This window comes from Mauremys mutica, chromosome 1, assembly GCF_020497125.1.
Source record: "Mauremys mutica isolate MM-2020 ecotype Southern chromosome 1, ASM2049712v1, whole genome shotgun sequence".
Lineage (NCBI taxonomy): Eukaryota > Metazoa > Chordata > Testudines > Geoemydidae > Mauremys > Mauremys mutica.
Window position 1 is genome coordinate 108,893,503 of NC_059072.1, and position 13,731 is coordinate 108,907,233.

General features: G+C 44.7%; 1 protein-coding gene across 5 annotated transcripts in view; it reads left to right on the forward strand.

Moving 5' to 3' along the window:
- Positions 1 to 13,731, forward strand: part of AMN1 (antagonist of mitotic exit network 1 homolog) — a 69,315-nt gene that overhangs the window by 26,019 nt on the left and 29,565 nt on the right. For all 5 annotated transcript variants that reach the window (XM_045001287.1, XM_045001294.1, XM_045001289.1 and 2 more), the window contains exon 3: positions 3,181 to 3,325. In XM_045001287.1, the coding sequence (XP_044857222.1) occupies positions 3,181 to 3,325 (145 nt within the window). The remainder of the gene's footprint in view (positions 1 to 3,180; positions 3,326 to 13,731) is intronic.

Consider the following 13,731-nt stretch of genomic DNA (forward strand, 5'->3'; position numbering starts at 1 on the left):
CAATTGCTCATTAATGCTTGTCAGTGTTCCAGGATGAAATTTTTTACTGACTTGGCCTCAGTTGTAAATTGAGATGTTTTATCATTTGTATCCTTTTATATCAACTCAGTCTCGAAAGAAGGTGTAAAAATTGTGGAAAACTAAAGGTTGACCTTGGTGAAATAGGAGGAATGAACAACTCCCCAGTTTGTTCTTCCTTTGATCTGTGACTCATGACAGGCAAATATTATCAGTGCCTGAAAGTCAGAATAATGAGACTATGAGGCAAGGGGTAGCATACCAGAATTGTTGTGGAAAAACTGAACAAAAACTTCACATTAACATGCTACATTTCTTGAACTGTAATAAAAAAGTGAGACAAAATTAGAAGTGGGTCAATCTTATACATGCAGTTTCTTTTAACGAGCCTGTTGAATTGCTTTGAGCCATGCAAGGGTCATTTTAGCAGTGAACAAACATTTCTAGGCGTCATAAGGGCTTTGCATAATTTTTTCATATGTGATCTGTGCATACATATGAGTAAAAGCAGTTTACAAAAACTCAAGCTCCCTCTTTTTTTTACCCCCATATTCTCTAACACAGTGTCTCCTCCTTTGCCTCTTTCTGTTCTCAGCCTTAATCTGCTTTCAATAGCTTATCACTACCTTCTCTTGGGCCTGGTCTACACTACGCGTTTATACCAAATTTAGCAGCGTTAAACCGATTTAACCCTGCACCCGTCCACACAACGAAGCCCTTTATATCGATATAAAGGGCTCTTAAAACTGATTTCTGTACTCCTCCCCGACGAGGAGAGTAGCGTTGAAATCGGTACTGCCATGTCGGATTAGGGTTAGTGTGGCCGCAATTTGACGGTATTGGCCTCCGAGCGGTATCCCACAGTGCACCATTGTGACCGCTCTGGAAAGCCATCTGAACTCGGATGCACTGGCCAGGTAGACAGGAAAAGCCCCGCGAACTTTTGAATTTCATTTCCTGTTTGGCCAGCGTGGAGAGCTCATCAGCACAGGTGACCATGCAGTCTCCTGAGAATCGAAAAAGAGCTCCAGCATGGACCGCACGGAAGGTACTGGATCTGATCGCTGTATGGGGAGAGGATTCCGTGCTAACAGAACTCCGTTCCAAAAGACTAAATGAAAAAACATTTGAAAAAATTTCCAAGGCCATGATGCAGAGAGGCCACACCAGGGACTCAGTACAGTGCCATGTGAAAGTTAAGGAGCTCAGACAAGCCTACCAGAAAACCAAAGAAGCAAACGGAAGGTCCGGGGCAGGGCCGAAAACATGCCGCTTCTACGCTGAGCTGCATGCAATTCTAGGGGGGTCTGCCACCACTACCCCACCCCTGTCCGTGGATTCCGAGGTGGGGGTGGTAATCTCAGCCATGCCTGAGGATTCTGCGGACGGGGAAGATGAGGAGGAGGAAGAGGAGGACGAGCTTGCAGAGAGCACACAGCACTCCGTTCTCCCCAACAGCCAGGAGCTTTTTCTCACCCTGACGGAATTGCGCTCCCAAGCCACTATCCCAGACAATGAAGCCATGGAAGGGACCTCTGGTGAGTGTACCTTTGTAAATATAAAACATGGTTTAAAAGCAAGCGTTTTTTAATGATTAATTTGCCCTGGGGACTTGGGATGCATTCGCGGCCAGTACAGTTATTGGAAAAGTCTGTTAACATGTCTGGGGATGGAGCGGAAATCCTCCAGGGACATCTCCATGAAGCTCTCCTGGAGGTACTCCAAAAGCCTTTGCAGAAGGTTTCTGGGCAGGGCAGCCTTATTCCATCCTCCATGGTAGGACACTTGACCACGCCATGCATGTAGCAAATAATCTGGTATCATTGCATGACAAAGCCTAGCTGCGTATGGTCCCAGTGTTTTCTGGCATTCAAGCAACATCCGTTCTTTATCTCGCTGTGTTATCCTCAGGAGAGTGATATCATTCATGGTAACCTGGTTGAAATTCAGGAATTTAATTAAGGGGACAGAGATGGTTGGGCTGTTTGGCTGTGGCTTAAAAGAAATCCTTCCCTGCATTTAGCCAAGCAGGGGGAGGAGGGGGTGCATTTGGCTAGCTGGGATCTTCCCTGCTACCAGCCACGCGGTAGGGGGGAGGGGTAAAGCGATCATCCCAGAGAATTGGATGGGGGCGGTTCTGGTGCTGCACGTTAACAGGAAAGAAGCAGCACTCAACAGGCTTTGCTTGCTATTTGGGAAAGGAGGGCGCTGGATATATGAAGGCTGCAGAAGCCGAAAGACAATGGCTTACCATGGCCGCATGCAAGCCGAATTCTGATGCCCGGACCTGCATCTGTGATCTCTAACACCAAAGCCGCAGGCACTCAATATTAAGATGCAAAATGCGACCTTGTAGTGAGATCACATGTGCTATGTAAGGTGAATAGTGGTGTTCACCGTGAAAGAGTATAACCATTGTTCTGTAAAATGTATCTTTTTAAATACTTCTCTCCCTTTTTTCCCTCCCTCCTGCAGCTGCAAATTTTTCAAGTCTCCCTCCTCCATCCCGAAGGCTATCTCAGATAAGGCGGTGGAAAAAAAAGACGTGAGACGAAATGTTCTCGGAAATCATGGAAGTGACCCGCAATGAAAGAGCTCATCTGAATGAGTGGAAGGACGTGGTATCAAAGTACAGGAAAGATGCCAGTGAACGTGAGGACAGGAGGGACACTCGAGATGAGAGGTGGCGGCAGGAAGATCAGAGGAGGCAGGATGCAACGCTGGGGCTCCTGCGTGATCAAACGGACATGCTCCGGCGTCTGGTGGAGCTTCAGGAACAGCAGCAGGATCACAGAGTGCTGCTGCAGCCCCTGTATAACCGCCCTCCCCCCTCACCATGTGTGGAAATGTTGTAGCTGGTTGTTTCCAGAAGTGCCTGTAATGGGCTTTTGTGTGTGATTAGATTAATTTCTTATTGGAAAGATAAGAATTGATCATACATAGAAACTGGACTGTTCTCTAACCCCAAGAGGTAGTTCGTCACCTCAGAATTGTGTACATTCTGTAGAGAGGATTTCATTCCCCGGGCTGTTAACCGGGCACCTTTCAAAAGAACATTTTTAAAAATCATATGTAATTTCTAATGCAATAATCACAGATCCAATGTGCATATTTGTGGTACACTATGTATAATTTGATGGGAATACTGTGCTTGCATTACAGGTGCTGCACCCAGCAGTGGAGACGCTAGATCTTAGAGATTGTGATATTTCAGATACTGCCCTGCTGCAACTTTGTAATTGCAAGCAACTGAAAAAAATTAACTTAAATTCTTGTAAAGAAAACAGACTAGCCATCACTTCAGAAGGTATGTTTCTTGTATGGATACAATTTGAATCTACCTTCTGTTTTCTTTCTTTTCGTTGGGAGAATTGGAGTAAATTGTGAAAGCAATAGAGTAAATATTAAATACACAAGTTGGCGAAGTCATTTTAATCAATTACACACAGACACTGCATTCCCCAGGAATTTGTTTAAGCTCATGTTGCTTGGTTAATGTAGAGCTAGTCAAAAAAATTTTAGCAGACTATTTCCATCAGAAAATGCAGTTTTGTCGAAATCCAAATGTTTTGCGGGAATGTGTCAATTTTAACAAACTTTTAGAAAAGCATTGAACTGTTTTGACTCATTTTATATGGATAACATCAAAATGTTTAATTTTGACTTTTTTGTTTTATTTAAACTTTTATTTTATCATTTATATTAGTTTGACATTATCAAAACAATTCAGTTTTTCCTAAATAAAACCCAAACAAACTTTGTTTTTTGCTGTAAATTTCAACCATTTATTATAATTTGAAATGAAAACATATTTTGAAATATCAGAATTTCCTGCAGAATTGATTTTCTGTTTTCTGACTGGTTCTAATATTTAAAAAAATGTATAAAGTGGTAAGGTGAAATTCTGGTTCCACTGAAGTCAATGGCAAACCCCCATTGTCTTCAGTGGAGTCAGGATTTCACCTGTATATTGTGTTAATCAAAACAGAATTTGAAGATAGATAAGAAATTATAGAAAGTAGAACAAAGATAGTTATGTGATATGCTGACTGATGTTTTAAAGGCATTAATTTAACTTACCTGGTTAAAATTTATCAAGAAATTGTACATCAAATTGCAATATACCAAAGTCATCACAAATCATAGAGTGTATACAGTTATGGCTAACTTTTTCCTTTGATACAGCAGATACTTTCTTTTGCCTATAGTCTCCCTCTGGTTCATATGACAGAAAGTCCAGAAATCACAGCTGCCTGTTTTTCAGTTTATTTAGAAAATATGGTTGCCCCAAGTTGCTGCCAGATATGGTTACTAGCAGTTTCTCTTACTGCTGGTTTTCCTGGATTTCAGCTACAGAAGAATCTGGCATCCCCCACATAGTTTTGTTTTGATAAGGGACTTTTATCAGAGGATGTGTTCCTGACCAGGTTTTCTTCCCCTTTAAGATCCTTTGCTGTCTGAAAGCCCAGTATAAACTGTATAACATTTTAACATTTTGTTTAAGTTTAAAATGTAGTATTACTTAATTTATGAACTAATAATCGTAGAATTGTAGCCCTGAAATTGCTTCTGCATAATGGGTCCCTGTGCCTGTGTGGGCCTCAGCATCTATTGTGGCTAAGCCCTACCAAATAACATCACAATTTTGTACTTTGGTTGATGTATTGCAGGGTGACCCTGTAACAATTGATGAGTAAGTGATATTTTCTTGAGTTTGAATATATTCAGTAATTAAAGAGACCTCATATAACTCAACTAGATTGAGTTTATTAACAATTGTTAGTCATCGCATAACAGAAAGGTATATCTTACCAAAATCTGGAAGACCAAGCCTTGTAGCCAATGACAGTCTGATTTTTTGATACTGTTTGGTTCTGTTATGCCTACAGCTTTGCATACTTGATAATGTGCTCTTCAGCCTAGCAGAGAAAGGTATAACATGATTCAACGGCTGGAAGCGAAAGCTAGAAATAAGGTGTAAATTTTTAACAGTGAGGATACTTAACCATTGCAACAATTTACCAAGGGTCGTGATGGATTCTCCATCACTGGCAGTTTTTCAATCCAATACTGGATGTTTTCTAAAAGATCTGTTCTAGGGGTTATTTTGAGGAAGGACTATGGCTAGTGTTATGCAGGAGGTCAGACTACATGCTCACAATGGTCCCTTCTGCCTTTGGAATCTATGAATGTTATTTCTACCTTAGCTGTTTATATTCTTACTATTCCCACTTTTCAACATATACTTTTCATTATATTTAGTAAATATACTGTTTACTTATGTCTTTTTGGTGGTCACATTACATTTTGCTAACTCAAATATTGGTTAGTTGTGATTTGTACAATTTTTATAAAATTTATTACTAAAATTATTCTATCCTGCACATAACAATTCTTACAAAAATATTGCAAAGGCATGGGCAACACATTGTGGGAGGGCGTGTGGAGATGCATTCCCCCCCCCCGCCCCCGATTTCTGTCAGGGTGGGAGTCGGGGCTGAGCGCAGCTGAGTGAGATGTGCCTGGGAAAGGCACCGACACCATGCACTCCTGTTGAGCCCCTGTAGGTGGCACCTGGATAAGGGAAGCAAGATAAGGCTAGCAGCAGGCTCAACGGTGGAGCTGCCTGAGGTGCAGGTGAGGCTGCAGTGGGGGCTCAGGGCAATGATGTGGGGGGGCAGTGGGGCCAGGTGGGTCTGAGAAGCCCAGAGGAGGCAATGGAGGCCTGGGGCAGTGGGAGGTGGAGTAGAGAGCCCAGGGGAGGAGGCAGCAGGGCCAGGGATGATGGCCGGGGGGGCATCTAGGGGAGGCAGCAGGGGCCAAGGGCAATAGTGAGGCAGGAATACAAGTGCAGTTCCCCATAAACTTTACAATGATATTTTATTTCATTTTTTCTAAAGTACTTAAATGTTCTTAAGTCCAAGCACTCGAGCCGTTGCTTGAATGTTGGCGCTGACTCCGTGTGTATTCCGGGGCTGGAACACCCATGGGAAAAATTAGTGGGTGCTCTGCACCCATCGGCAGCCAAGCCACATACTGCCCCTCCCTCCATGAAAGCTTATGCCCAAATAAATCTGTTAGTCTTTAAGGTGCCAACAGACTCCTCGTTGTTTTTGTGGATACAGACTAACATGGCTACCCCTCTGACACTTGGTCCTCTGCCCTTGTATCTGGACCTCAGTTTGGCAGCCGTCAGCCTGGAGCTTTCTCATACTCTGCTGACCCTGCCCAACACTGCTCTGTCCATGGTGCTCCAGCCCTCTACAGCCAATCTGCTTCCCCGAACTCCAGGGAGTGACTGTCTCTGCTCTGCTCTGCAGCCCCTTCTTATATGAGCCAGCCTGGCCCTGACTGGCTCTTCCAATAAACCTTCCCCTAATTGGTTGTGATGTGGAAAAATCAATCCACACGTTGTGTTTTCAGTCAGATCAGCCTGAGGCCTTTTTATTGATTACAAGCACGCAGGGGAGAACTGTTATGGAAAACGGCCTCCCCGAAGCTAGTTACAGACAGCCTTATAAAGCTTAAAACCACAATCTTAATACGCAAGTTACATACGTCATTTTCTTAATAACTGGTTACAAAACATTGCAAGGCTAAAGCTGATTGGAGCAAGAGTAAATTTCTTCTATATTAGGCTTTTCCTGTTATTGATTATCTATTCTATGCGGTTACATGTTAACAGTAAGGGATATGACAAAATTGTTTTTCATTCGGGGACTCTTAGGTATTTTCCACTGCCTCGCTCAGGGCAGGGCAATGGTGAGTCAGGAATTCAGGCAGGGGCTGAGCAGTAACAGTATATAATAGCAAGCCCAGGCCCCAGCTCAGGGCGGGGCAATGGTGAGTCAGGCCCTCAGGCAGGGGCTGAGCAGTAACCGTATATAATAGTAAGCCCAGGCCCTAGCTCAGGGCACGGCAATGGTGAGTCAGGTGTGCAGGCCCTCAGGCAGGGGCTGAGCAGTAACAGCATATAATAGCAATAGGCCCAGGCCCTAGGTTCCAAAGGGCCGGGGAGAGGGGGAGACTGCCACCCGCGTCCACTCCACTGAGTCGCAGACCAGGGCCCTAGCAGCATCAGAAGACCCTCTGTTGCATCAGTGGGGATCCTGGCCACAACACACTGACGTGGCTTCTGGCAGTGCTGCAGCCAGACTAGGGTTGACTGCCCCCGGGCCACTTCCAGACTCCCCCTCTTGCGGTACCTGGGTCAGGGTGGTGTCCTCCGGGGGTTCCAGCGGCGTGGGTTCCTCGCAGTAGCTGGAAAGGGGTAGACTTGGCAACTTCTTCTGGTAGCTGGCGCGGGGCCGGCTCGGCCACTCCTCTGGGTAGCTGGTGCGGGGAAGGCTCAGCCACTCTTTGGGTTTACTGCAGGCTGCTGGGGTTTCCCAATCGTGAGCTAGGCCGGAGGCGTCTGGCCTCCCCTGTGGCTGCTCTCTTAGTGAGCTCTGAGGTCGGGTCTTTATACTTCCAGGGCAATGCCTGACCCTCTGGGAGGTGGGCTCAGAGTTTCCTGGCTCTGCCCACTCTGGTGTCCGGAGGGACTAGTCTTTCTCCGGGGCGGTGGGGAACCATACCGCCTCACTACACTGACCCCTTAGTCCTCATTCTCAAAGGATATCTGCAAAAAATGAGCCTGGGAGCTTAAATTCATAACTTTGCTAGACACTAAATATTATGGACTGAATGGAGACACTGGATTTATGGCTTATTTCAGCAATCTGTAACCTACTAACACCCCCCCTCCGCTGCCTTCCCCATCCCTGTCCCTACCTTTCCCCCCTATGACTCGAGGGATATAAATGGGCCACTTCACCTTGAATAATCCCTTGAAATACGTGTTAACTATTGATGCTAAACAATTTGTTCCACCTTGTATTTTAGCTCTGACATTTGAGTATGTTTCCCAGACCTGAAGAAGAGATCTGTAAGCTCAAAAGCTTGTCTGTCTTACCAACAGAATTTGGTTCAGTAAAAGATATTATCTATCTCACCCATTATTTCCCTCTCCTCTTCATTCAGGTTGTCAAATGTAGAATCTGCATCTCTCCCAGCCATATGCTTATGTGGGGGATGCTAGCCCACTCCTCCTTAGACTAGTTTCTGCATAAGTTCCATTCAAAGTCAAAGGCCCTGTTGGTAGAAAACCCATTGTTCCAGTTGGGAAGAGTCATTTGGTATTGATGTCAAGTATCAGAGAGGTAGCCGTGTTAGTCTGGTTCTGTAAAAGCAGCAAAGAATCCTGTGGCACCTTATAGACTAACAGACGTTTTGCAGCATGAGCTTTCGTGGGTGAATGCCCACTTCGTCGGATGCAAGAGTGGAAATTTCCAGGGGCAGGTAAATATAAGCAAGCAAGAAGCAAGCTAGAGATAACGAGGTTAGATCAATCAGGGAGGATGAGGCCCTGTTCTAGCAGTTGAGGTGTGAAAACCAAGGGAGGAGAAACTGGTTCTGTAGTTGGCAAGCCATTCACAGTCTTTGTTTAATCCTAAACTGATGGTGTCAAATTTGCAAATGAACTGAAGCTCAGCAGTTTCTCTTAGAAGTCTGGTCCTAAAGTTTTTTTGCTAGAGGATGGCCACCTTAAGATCTGCTATTGTGTGGCCAGGGAGGTTGAAGTGTTCTCCTACAGGTTTTTGTATATTGCCATTCCTAATATCTGATTTGTGTCCATTTATCCTTTTCCTTAGAGACTGTATTGATGGGTGATAATGGCTTGCTCATTCTTAGCCCTCTCCTCCCATCCCTTAGCATGATCACACAGCATTCAGAATAGACTGACCCTCCCAACACCACCTAGATATTTTAACCCAATATGGAGATGACAATGCAAAGTGGAGGTTACAGTCACTTGATGACATTCTCAAAATAACATGTCCCAGACAACTCCCCTCCCCCAGCTGTGTCGCTAAACTAATTGGCTTATGTTACATTCAGTGAGATCATCAAGGAGATCTTTTGCTCAGCCAGAGACTTTCTGTGATCATGCTTGCTAAAGGGAGTGAATAGGGAAAGGCATTGGAGAAGATAGATGATTTCTGTCTTGATTTTTAAACTTAAGTTGCCATAGAATCATAGAACCATAGAGTTAGAAGGGGCCGCAAGAGTCATCTAGTCCAGTTCCCTGCCAAGATGGAGGATTTGTGGTGTTTAAACCATCCAAGACAGATGGCTATCCAGCCTCTCTTTGAAAACCTCCAGTGAAGGAGATTCCACAATGTTCTTGGCAGTTTGTTCCATTGTCCTACTTTTCTTACACTTAGGAAGTTTTTCCTGACGTTTAATATACATATGAGGTCGTTTGAATCCATTGCCTCTTGTTCTGCCCCCTGTGACAAGAGAGAACATTTTTTCTCTATCTTCCTTCCACATAGAAAAACATAAACTCTTGAGCAATAGTCAACATGGTTTCTGTAAAGGGAAATCGTGTCTTACTAATCTATTAGAGTTCTTTGAAGGGGTCAACAAACATGTGGACAAGGGGGATCCGGTGGACATAGTGTACTTAGATTTCCAGAAAGCCTTTGACAAGGTCCCTCACCAAAGGCTCTTACGTAAATTAAGCTGTCATGGGATAAAAGGGAAGGTCCTTTCATGGATTGAGAACTGGTTAAAGGACAGGGAACAAAGGGTAGGAATTAATGGTAAATTATCAGAATGGAGAGGGGTAACTAGTGGTGTTCCCCAAGGGTCAGTCCTAGGACCAATCCTATTCAATTTATTCATAAATGATCTGGAGAAAGGGGTAAACAGTGAGGTGGCCAAGTTTGCAGATGATACTAAACTACTCAAGATAGTTAAGACCAAAGCAGATTGTGAAGAACTTCAAAAAGATCTCACAAAACTAAGTGATTGGGCAACAAAATGGCAAATGAAATTTAATGTGGATAAATGTAAAGTAATGCACATTGGAAAAAAATAACCCCAACTATACATACAACATGATGGGGGCTAATTTAGCTACAATGAGTCAGGAAAAAGATCTTGGAGTTATCGTGGATAGTTCTCTGAAGATGTCCACGCAGTGTGCAGAGGCGGTCAAAAAAGCAAACAGGATGTTAGGAATCATTAAAAAGGGGATAGAGAATAAGACTGAGAATATATTATTGCCCTTATATAAATCCATGGTACGCCCACATCTCGAATACTGTGTACAGATGTGGTCTCCTCACCTCAAAAAAGATATTCTAGCACTAGAAAAGGTTCAGAAAAGAGCAACTAAAGTGATTAGGGGTTTAGAGAGGGTCCCATATGAGGAAAGATTAAAGAGGCTAGGACTCTTCAGTCTGGAAAAGAGAAGACTAAGGGGGGACATGATAGAGGTATATAAAATCATGAGTGATGTTGAGAAAGTGGATAAGGAAAAGTTATTTACTTATTCCCATAATACAAGAACTAGGGGTCACCAAATGAAATTAATAGGCAGCAGGTTTAAAACAAATAAAAGGAAGTTCTTCTTCACGCAGCGCACAGTCAACTTGTGGAACTCCTTACCTGAGGAGGTTGTGAAGGCTAGGACTATAACAATGTTTAAAAGGGGACTGGATAAATTCATGGTGGCTAAGTCCATAAATGGCTATTAGCCAGGATGGGTAAGAATGGTGTCCCTAGCCTCTGTTCGTCAGAGGATGGAGATGGATGGCAGGAGAGAGATCACTTGATCATTGCCTGTTAGGTTCACTCCCTCAGGGGCACCTGGCATCGGCCACTGTCGGTAGACAGATACTGGGCTAGATGGACCTTTGGTCTGACCCGGTACGGCCTTTCTTATGTTCTTATGTTCCTTATGGCAGCCTTTCAAGTATTTGAAGACCACTATCATGTCCCCTCTTAATCTCCTCTTTTCCAAACATACCCAATTCCTTCAGCCTTTGCTTATATGGCTTGCATTCCATCCCTTTGATCATCCTTGTCACTCGCCTCCGGATCCTTTCCAGTTTCTCTACATCCTTTCTATACAGTGCTGACCAAAATTGGACACACTAGTCCAGCACTGAGCAGAGCAGTACTGACACCTCCTGTGACTTGCATTATATGCCTCTGTTAATGCAACCCAAAATAGCATTTGCTTTTTCTGCAAAAGCATTGCATTGTTGATTCATGTTGCGGTTGTGATCCACCACAACTCCCGGATCCTTTTCAGCAGTGCCGCTGCCAAGCCAGTTATCCCCCATTCTGTGTCTGTGCATTTGGTTTTTCTTCCCTAACTGTAGCACCTTACATTTTTGTCTTTGTAGAATTTCATTTTGTTGTCAGTAGCCCAGTCCTCCAATTTAGCAAGAGCCCTTTGAATTTTAGTTTTATCCGCCAAAGTGTTTGTAGTTTCGTGTCATATGCAGATCTGATCGGTATGCTCTCTATTTCTACATCCAGGTCATTTATAAAGATGGTAAATAACACCGGATCCAGAACAGATCCCTGTGGAACTCCACTTGAGACCTTCCAATCTGATGTCATTCCATTAATAGCTACTCTTTGTTTGCAATTGTTTAACCAATTTTGTATCCACTTAATGGTAGTGTAGTTCTACCAAGCCTGCATTTCTCCAGCTTACTTGTGAGCATGTCATATGGGACTATGTCAAAAGCCTTGCTAAAGTTCAGGTATATTATGTCCACCTTATTCCTCCTAACCACCAAGCCAGTTACCTTGTCAAAGAAGGAAATCAAGCTGGTTTGGCATGATTTGTTCTTAGTAAATCCATGCTGGCTGTTAGTGATCACCCCTTCATCCTCCAAGTATTTGCAAATTGAATGTTTTATACAGTGCTCTAGCAGTTTCCCAGGTACTGAGGTCAGGTGGACTGGTCTTTAATTCCCTGGCACCTCCTTTTCCCCTTTTTTAAAGAAGGGCATTAAAGTTAGCCCTTCCCTAGTCTTCTGAAACCTCATCAGTCATCCATGAGTTTTCAGATATTATTGCCAGTGGTTCCGAGATTTCTTCAGCTAATTCCTTCAGCCCTTGGGGTGAATAGTATCTGCCTCTGCTGATTGAATCCATTCAAATTAGTCATAAGATCTCTGATGTGTTCTTTACTTATCCTGATATGCATCCCTTCCCCTTCATTAGTCGTCTGGTCACGTTATTTTTTGTGTGAAGACTGAAGCAAAGTAGGCATTGAGCAGCTCCTCCATCTTATCATCTTCCATTACCAGCTCACCTTCTCCATTGAGCAGTGGACACACACCATCTCTGATCTTTCTTTATTGCCTGGCATATTTGTAGAACCCCTTCTAGTTGTTTCTAACATTTCTTCTTCAAGTGCTTGCTCATATCCACTCCATATTAGGTGTGTGTGCTCACCACATGCACCAGCGCTGGAAGTTTTTCCTTTAGCAGTGTCTGTAGGGGACCGGCTCTGGTGCCCTCTGGATTATATGAAAATGAGGCATATGGGGGTAACAGTATGCTGCCCCAAGGTATAGAATGTCACAACGCGTTCCCTCTGATTCCACTCATCAGCAAGGTCCTGGAAAAGATCAAGAGAGACAAAGCACAGGATGTCGAGATCTCCCCAGCTTGGCCTCGCCAGCATTGGTTCGGCACGCTTATGAGCCTGACAGCTGGCCCTCCCTGGCTCCTGCCCAACCGACCTGACCTGCTATCATGGGACCATGGTCATCTCCTACACCCCAAGCTCAAGTCCCTCCACGTCTCTGTGTGGATGCTATGTGGCTGAACCCAGAGGAGCAGACCTGTTCGGAAGGAGTCCAACAGGTCCTCCTGGGAAGTAGGAAGCCTTCAACTAGACTGACTTACCTGGCCAAGTGGATGAGGTTTTCCCGCTGAGCGTCCAGGTGTGGCATCTCTCCCTTGCGTTCTTCCGTCCAGGCTGTCTTAGACTACCTGTACCATTTGAGGAACCAGGGCCTGGCGCATTCTTCCATTAGAGTGCATCTTGTGGCCATCTCTGCTTTTCACCCACCGATCCAAGGACGGATGGTGTTTTCCCATGACATGATGGTCAGATTCTTGAGAGGGCTCAAGAGACTCTTCCTGCAGGTATGAGCTCCTGTCCTGCAGTGGGATCTTAACTTGGTCCTCTCTAGGCTCATCGGCCCACCCTTTGAGCTGCTGGGTTCCTGTTCCTTTTCCCACCCATGGAAGGTCGCATTCCTGGTGGCGGTGACGTCAGGCAAGATGGGTCTTTGAAATTAAAGCCTTGACCTCAGAACTGCTGTACACGGTCTTCTGCAAAGACAAAGTTCAGCTGCGGCCCCACCCGGCCTTCCTGCTGAAGGTGGTATCTACCTTCCATATGAACCAGAACATCTTCCTCCCAGTGTTCTGTCCCAAACCACACAAGACCAGTGAAGAGAGGCATCTTCACACGCTGGATGTCAGAAGGGCCTTGGCTTTTTATTTAGAATGTACCAAGCCTTTCTGTAAATCAATTCAGCTCTTCATCGCTACAGCAAACAGGATGAAGGGCCTTACGGTGTCCTCGCAGAGGATTTCCAATTGGATCACCTCGTGCATAAGGACCTATTATGACCTGGCAGGGGTTCCACCTCCGCCGATTGTCAGAGCCCACTTAACGAGAGCTCAGGAGTCTTTGGTGGCCTTCCTGGTGCACATCCCTATCCAGGGCATCTGTAGAGCCGCAATGTGGTCTTCTGTTCACACATTCACGGCTCATTATGCCATCACTCAGCAGGCCAGGGATGACGCTGGGTTCGGCAGAGCTATGTTGCAATCTACACATCCGTG